General features: G+C 39.6%; 1 protein-coding gene across 1 annotated transcript; it reads left to right on the top strand.

The window, feature by feature from the left end:
* The first annotated feature begins 5,697 nt into the window (after positions 1-5,697).
* Positions 5,698-6,321, top strand: pmchl (pro-melanin-concentrating hormone, like). Its single transcript, XM_007236667.4, has one exon. The coding sequence runs from the start codon at positions 5,767-5,769 to the stop codon at positions 6,133-6,135; it is 369 nt and encodes a 122-aa protein (XP_007236729.2). The 5' UTR covers positions 5,698-5,766; the 3' UTR covers positions 6,136-6,321.
* The last annotated feature ends 1,955 nt before the right edge of the window (positions 6,322-8,276 follow it).

The raw sequence follows: 8,276 nt of genomic DNA, 5'->3' as shown, positions 1-8,276 counted from the left end.
TATACTACACAACAAAAAGGACTGTCACACAGAGGTATACAAAATAGCCAGTACTTTACTGAGTGTATAAAAATGGAGGATAAATAGTCTTAGAATTGAGCGTCTTTTTCAGTGCTTTAAACAAAAATAAATAAATAAATAGCAGGCTTTAACTGACAATAGTTATATCCTTTCTAAACAGAGCTAAATAGTACCTTTCTTCACAAACAATAGCACAAATACTCAGTGTAAAACTACCCAAGTGTAACTTTTAAACCACCAATTATAAAGTCAGATTTTATACAGTACCCAAATTATTTAAATTACTATTAATTATTTCAATAACCAAATATTACCAATTATTTAATGACTATTGTAGCTCAGAATTATATTTTAGGTTTTAGCTGTAGGATTAATTTTAGGAACAGGATTTTAGATTTTAGTTTAGAATTAGTTTTAGACTAATATACCCTTTTTTCTCTCTTTTAGAAATACACTGTGAGTAATATATTTACACCCCTAAACAGAAATTAACCTTTTATAGTTTGCTTATAAAATAAATTACCACCTTACATTAAATATGTGGGCCCACTTTAAAATAATACACTCAAATTCACAGAATAAAGGAACAAAACAAAATGGTGCAGGCCTGGCTCGATGCTGGCGTGCGTTGTGGCCTAAAACTAAAACCGCTTCACTCTAACGAGCCAAAATAAAGAGTTTCAGAGTACCTCCAGAGTCCGTGAATGTGAACGGGAGCCGAGCACGGGGTCCGGCCGCGTGGAGCGTTTTCCCTCGGAGTCAGAGGAACTTTGAGCCGCGCGGGGACTCAAAGCGCTGTCTGGTGGCAGTGTTATCGGCTCTGGTGTCCAGCGAAGGCGGGAGAGTCCAGAGCCAGTCTTTAGGAGCGGCGCTGCCGCGGAGAGTTCACGGCTAGTGCAGAGCAGGCTGGCTGCTCAGCTGGCTAAGCTAACCGGGCCAGCAGAACTTGCTTAGAGAGATTTTCCCAGCCTTATCCACTAGAGCCCGCTCAGTATGGACGTCTGTGTCCTTAAAATTACCGAGTAAGCAATTAATACTGATTTTTAGTGAATAAATTCACCCAGTGAGGAACTTTTTCCTCCTCGCCTCTCCCGTGCTGCTCTCCCCCCCTCTCTCTCTCTCTCTGGCCCGTCGGCGGGCTCCACCCAATCTGGTACCAGTTAACTCGCCGGCCATCTTGAAAAAACCTTTGCAAGGCCCAAGCTCACTCTAAACTGAAGGTCTAACACATAGACTGTGTATAGCTGGACAGAGCATCGTCTCTCTAAAGTGAAGCCACCACAGGTCGGGCGCCCCCTGCTGTTCGGCTGCAGAAAGCCGTGTAACTCCACCCATCCCCATAGGTTTCAATGGCAAAACAGATAACTCTCAATCACTTTTTTTCTAATATACTGTAATTCTACCTCCTTTATTTAAATGCAACAGCTAGTGTAACCTCTGCTTATATTGTCAATTTTTTATATCCCCACAGAATTCGGTTTTTAAAACGTTATTCAGCTCTATTCAAAAAAGGTGTGGTTATTGTAAAAGGGCTGCTTATTGGGCGGGACCATTAACAGACCGTCAGCTCCGCTCCGCTCCGCTCTGCAGTCTGTGACCGCGAGGCAGCACTCAGGGGCGGGGTTATTCAAATGAGTAGGCTGTCTCTCCACAGTCTTTCTCCCTCCTCTGGTCTCTACTGCGCAGAATCGGGTGTCAGGATCGCCAACATGGCGGAAGATTTTGGCTTCATTTTCATTGAATGAATGGGAACGGAGACACTGCGTCCATCCTTTTTTACAGTCTCTGGTCTAACATATTTTACATTCCTGATAATTAAAAAAAAAAAAATTTTTTAGACTTGTAATGGCTGCTGCGCCTGCGCACATCTCCATAGCGAGGAGACCAGCCATGCTGACTTTTTTCTGCTCTCCACACAAGCAGCAAGCTGATTGGCTCTTTTTGTTGAAGGGCAGGACTTTATCCATAAATGGTGCCATGATTAGTGTTACGAGAAATCCCATTCATACAGCGGTCATTAATAAGATCTCTGGTTGAGTACAGACATACTGTAGTTAATTTATTGTCCAAATGCTTTTTCAAAGAAAGTGTTAATGTTACTTAAATCTTCTAATATACACTGCTAAATACAGTGCTAGTGGGCTACACTGTATTTTGTTTAAAACACAAATAAGAACTTGATCTCCTGAGGAATTATGTGTTTTACTGCAACTCCAGATTAAAATAAACAACCCTGTCAACGTGTTGTCTGAATGTTTCCAAGTCATGCACTTAAGGCACATAATCTGTTATTGATTTGGAAGGATCGACTGCATATCTTAGTATAAAAAAAACCTACGGTTTGATGCAAGACGTGCAATGAACAAACAGAGCATGAATCCAAGATGTGATATTTATGAGCAAAGACCAGTTGCCTCCCAAGAATTACAGAGTATTTGGATTTGTGTTTTTGTGCTTTAGTGAGTTATGAAGCATGTTCCAGACTACAACACTCCAAAGTCAAACCAATCAATCAACAAGCCCTACAGGGCAAGAGAAACTATTAAAAGTTTACTTTTACATTTCCTTTTATGTACAAATGGAGAGAGCATGACCCTAAGTGCATTTGTGCCGTAGTTCCAGATGACTTGGAGACAGCAGATGCTCTGCTATTAGTTTATATTAATTTATATATAAAAAACACATTTATAAAAATATTCAGAGCATAAATGGAACTTAAATGTCCTTGAAAAGTAAAAAACAGGACTAGATAATCTCAAAGGATGTTCTAATCAATGTTTGTGCTTCCGATTCAAGCTGATTACTTTAATGTTGATTATCAGTTAATACCAATACAATCTGTGCGTTTCTACAAATAAAACAACCCCCCAAAACCTAGCTAGCTAAGACATGCTGTTAATTAGCACAAGTAAACACTAGTATCACTTTATTTTTGGGGACAATTTATTCTGTATAATGAAACATTCTAAAATGATTTATTTAGTTTGGTAGCAACTTTTTTAAATTAATGTTTGAAAACTTTGTATATGGTGTTGCCACAAATCTTAACAGTGCTTTTTATTTCCCACATAGTTCACTAATAAACACCCATAATGCATCATAAAATGTAGTGTACAGACGATGCATAAACAGAGATAGTTTGTTGTTTGGTTGTTACCCAGTCAGTTCACAATATAGTAAATATTATATAGTGAATAGTGAATGGGTTTATAAGTGTACCATTTCAAACACACTTTAGTGTGGATGCAGGGTTGCCAGGTCCAGAACAAATGTCCACCCCAAAGGATGTTTGTTAATACGAAACTTAACTAACCCAAAATCTAAGGTTGTCACAGACATTTGAAGCAAATAGGATATACAATAAATGACAAACTAACTACTTGAAGTACTTTTAAAAGTGCTAAAAAAAAACTTAGTTAATATCCGGTTTTTGTCCCATTGAAAATGAATGGGGAGAAATTTGCACACCCGTGTACGTCACAATTTTTGAGATACGAAGACCAAATGTGGATGACCTATAGAACTTATGGCATTCTTTCTGAAAATATGCTGTACGAAATGATACAATAAAATTTCCTCTATACAAATGAATGGAGGCCCAACGAAGTACTGTGTACAGAACTGTGTTTGTATGGAGCAGCTATGGGGTGAAGCAGCTATTGGTTAAAAGTTTGAACACCCCAGCGACCACTACGGACACCATAGCAACTAGCCCCGAATCAGCACTGCCATCACACTTGCAGTTTCTGCAGGAATTGCAATCTAGTTATTACTACTGCTGTTTTTATTATTTTATCAAAAATATTGTACTATTAGTTTTTATAATAATTTATTTTTATAATAATTAAGGGAACTTGAAAGATAAAAAGACTTGCTATTGTTAGTGTCAGTGAATCACCACAATCATCACAATAGGTACAGATGCTGCACATACCTAAACCAACAGATCTGTAATCCCTCCATATTGTTTCTCTATGACAGAAGATCTTGGGATTATATGGTCACTTTTAGTGCTAATACAAAGAAACCCTGCTGTCCGGCTGTGGGACATTTTCCATGTTGAAGGTAATCTTAATTAACTTGCCACCACAAACAAAACACTCCAGCACTGCTTGTGGTCTCATCAAAAAGTGCTAGGATTAAATTTGTGAGTGTGTCTTGCTGTAGTATCTGATAGGTACACAATTTTTTTCTGGCTGTGAAATCTGTACGCTTATTATTATAAGAATTACTAAAAAACAGGTAGGTTCCATTCCACCTTAAATGGTGGAATTTGGTGAAATTTTTTTCTGCTGTTGTAACATACATGTTGTAATTGAAACACTATTTAAGGTGGAACAGAGAGTTAGCATTAGACGCCAACTTCAGCCTTGTTTAAGCTACTAATAAGCTTGTTTAAGCTGCTAATGTCTCTGCATTTACGATAAGGTCACAAGAAAACTGTTTTGGGTAGTTTGAGAAAAAATGGGTACAGGGAAAAGAAGGGTAGCACCTCACTATTAGTCACTATTAGTATCACTGTGAAATACTTATTTACTGTAGACTCTAAAATAGTTTATAGAGATGTTAGTTCCAGAGATGATAGTTCCTCATGTCTGCTAATGGCTCTGCTACAAGAAACTAATAGTGTGCTTGGAAGTCAGATTTGGAGTCAAATTAATGAAACTGACTGTGTTTAAGTAAAATTTTAGGATAATTTTACAAAATTTTAAAACATTTCCAAAAATGGTTAGGCTTTAAAGTTTACCACAACTGACAACGATGAATCCTGTTTTATGACGAATCCAAAAAAAGTCCAAAAAATAAATTGTAGACTACTACTGCTTCTACTTTTACTACTGTTGATGTGCAGTGCAGCCATCAGAACTCTTTAAGTCTTTAAGTTTCTCCCGACTTTCCGAGTTGGATATTTGACCTGTGTGGGCATTCCTGTTGAAATTTCCTACTTGTATCTTAGATACTCTGATATTTGAGTTCAAATAAAGTGATGCATAAGGATGGGAACTGAATCTGGATATAAAAGGCGATACCTGATTTATTAAATAAATATGGGTGGATGGGCTGTGATTCCAATTCACTGGATCAAATCTAAACATAATAACTAATATCCTTTTGCCCCTCCCCCTTAAAGCTGACATCATATCTGGTAAATAAGACAGCTGTACAGAGTCGTATTGATTGGTAAGTACCTGTCTAGTAGGAAAGGATGTTTCCTGTGGTTTTCTTCTGTGATGGTCCTCTATTTCTCATTAAACCTCTTTTCACATGCTTTTGTCCTGTACTTCTAATTAGAAATAATCTGATAAACTTTTTTGTTCATGCTATTTGATGCTTAAACCAACAGATCTGTAATCCCTCCATATTGTTTCTCTATGACGGAAGATCTAGGGATTACATCGTCACTCATAGTGCTAATACAAAGAAACCCTGCTGTCTGGCTGTGAGACGTGTTGAAGGTAATCTTAATTAACTTGCCACCACAAACAAAACACTCCAGCACTGCTTGTGGTCTCATCAAACCTCATGAAGAAGAGGTTGTTTTGTTAAATATCTTTTAACTGACAAAAGGCAAAGATTGAATCATCTCATCCCCATCTAACGTGGCATCTTGTAGGCTGTGGCATCTTCTTGGTCTTCAGGTATATAATGAGACGAGGAACACATCGGAATCAAACTGCCTGGTGCAAGAATCAACGCACAGCAAGAGCACAGCACAAGACAAGCAAGCGCAAGAAGACCTCCAGAATGAAGCTGTCCATCTTCTCCGTGTTCTTCACCATCGCCTTCTTGTCTCAGTTTTACCTGAGATCTGAGGCAGTTCTGATGCCCAATGCAGATGAGCTGGACCTCAAGCCAGAGACTCTCGTGGAAGGACTGGAGGAGAACGCCCTGAGTTCCGGACCGGTGGGTTCCAGGATCATCGTGGTGGCTGACTCCAACCTGCTGAGAAACCTGAAAGCTCTGGACAGGACCTTCCCACACCTGAGCCTGGCCGAGAGATTCCTGACCCCCGAACGCAGAGACGCCAGCGCCGATCTCGGCACCTCCATCATGAGGAGGGACACCATGAGGTGCATGGTGGGACGAGTGTACCGGCCATGCTGGGAGGTGTAGTTCCTGCGGAGGAGTCCAGTAACGAGGCTGAAGATACAAGAAAAACATCTGCTTAATGCCCAATGTTGCTATGGACTGACATGCAGTACAAATACTGCCATTTCTTGTGCCTGTATATCAATCATTGCTGAGTATGTATATGCCATTTATCCAGATCAAATGTAATTAAACAATATCAATACTGAACTAATTTGTCTTTATATTTTTTTTCTGTGGTACAAACTGTCACTGTCATGGTTGTAAAATTTAATGTCATTTTAAGCTGAGAAACTGTTTAATAATACTAATACTAATTTGCAACTCTTCCACAGCAGCTCTTAGGGTGTTTTCATACCAGCACTATTTGGTCCAGTTAAAACTCACCCTTTGGTTGCATACACGCATAATGTGGTTCATTTCTGCAGGTGTGAAAACAGTAATCGCATTCGGGTTCGGCCCAAAACAACTGCAGCAAGACCCGCAAGAATAGATGGTGTCGGTTTTGTCCTAAAAGTTTCTAGTGAGAATGTGATCTAACCTTGATCAGACCAGATTATCAAATATACTCCTCATGTTTGAGCTAAACAGGTGCTTTTCAGGTGCAGTTTAACCTGATTTCTTACCCACAATATTAAACAAACATTGTCTCTGCTGCTGCTCCATGCTCAGCTGTTTTCACACTAAACATGGTATTTCCAGCACTTGCCACTCACTTCACGACTGCACCGAGCTTCACAAAAAAAAAAAGAAAAAAAGAAAATCTGTGCATCCCATTAAAAACAAATATTTTTTGTGTTCGGTGCCAAATTTACACTTTACACTGCACTACACTTTAAGTGCTGGTCCGAAACACAGGCACAGGAGTGTGAAATCACCCTTAGACTGAAAACATGGGTCAGCTTTACTGGTAATGTTCAGTACCTACAGGTTATTGACTATTATACCACAGTTAGTTCCGAACCTGCAATGTGATTGGCTGAGAGGTGTTCTATGTGAGAGTGCCATTATCAGCCGATGATGTACAGTAACCGAAGCTCTCCATGTGTTACTCCACTACATACAGGTAGCCTCAAAAAAATGTATGATGAATATGCTTTACTACAGACTGTGCCTTTCGTCAAAAAGTAGTTTCACAACAAATGAACTGTAACAGAACTGTAACTACAAAAAGGCGTATGGTTTATACAGGCTTGAACACCTCGAACGTTAGCTTGCAATCAAAATTGGGGGTTAAGGGGTTAGCTAGCTGGCAGGCTAGCTGCATCTGCAGGACTGTGGGTAGGTTAGCGTAGCTTGCTTTAGCTTGGCATTAACTTAGGTGGCTGAAGGATTTTTTTTTTTGACAAAAGACAATCCAGCACTAACTGTTGTATAATATCCAATAAAACACAATATTATAACAAAAAGGCTGTTATACTTCTAGTTGATGTATCGGCTTCTTTTCGCAAACCCTCCCAATTATTACCCAGTTATTGTAGGCAAAATTGCAATGGTAGCCATACTGGGATTTATTGGTGGTATATTAATAATAAAAGCACATGCATACATGACAGTGACGAACACATCTATATTCTCTTGCTGCACAACTGGTTCATCATACAGTATGATGCTATATTAAGAGAAATCAGCTACTGTCTGTGGTCTGCTGTTTCCAGGCATTGCCAGGAATCTCTCCATCTTCAAGTTTACCCTTCCCCCTCTTGCCACACAAACAGCTCATAGCTTCAACCTTATGGCTGTGATTACTGCCCCACAAACACACACACACACACACACACACACACACACACACACACACACACATGTGCTTCTATCTCCTCCCATTACTTTTCCCCTGGCCTTCTTCTGAGCTCCGTGGATTTCTGACCCATTCAACCTCTGTATCCCCTATCTGCTCTTTGGTTGACGTTTAAAACATACCTGTCAAGTCTCCCGTTTTGGCCGGGAAACTACCGTATTTTACTCCTCTTTCCCGCCGTCCTCCCGTATTAGTATTTTCCCGTAAATTTCCCGTATTATAATAAAATTTTAAAAACTTTATTATTGAGGAGACAGGGCACTGACCGCTCTGTGTCTCTTAACCAATCGTGGTACCGGTTCAAGGAGAAAGTCCCGCCTTTCAGGAGAAACAGCCAATCAGCTTGCTGGTTTTGCGGAGCGCA

This window comes from Astyanax mexicanus, chromosome 1 (genome assembly GCF_023375975.1).
Source record: "Astyanax mexicanus isolate ESR-SI-001 chromosome 1, AstMex3_surface, whole genome shotgun sequence".
NCBI classification, from domain to species: domain Eukaryota; kingdom Metazoa; phylum Chordata; class Actinopteri; order Characiformes; family Acestrorhamphidae; genus Astyanax; species Astyanax mexicanus.
Note: the sequence above shows the minus strand (reverse complement) of the source record. Positions and strands in the feature narration are given on the sequence as shown.

Coding starts and splice junctions, on each gene's coding strand:
- pmchl (XM_007236667.4), top strand. CDS start 5,767: ATGAAGCTGTCCATCTTCTCCGTGTTCTTCACCATCGCCTTCTTGTCT.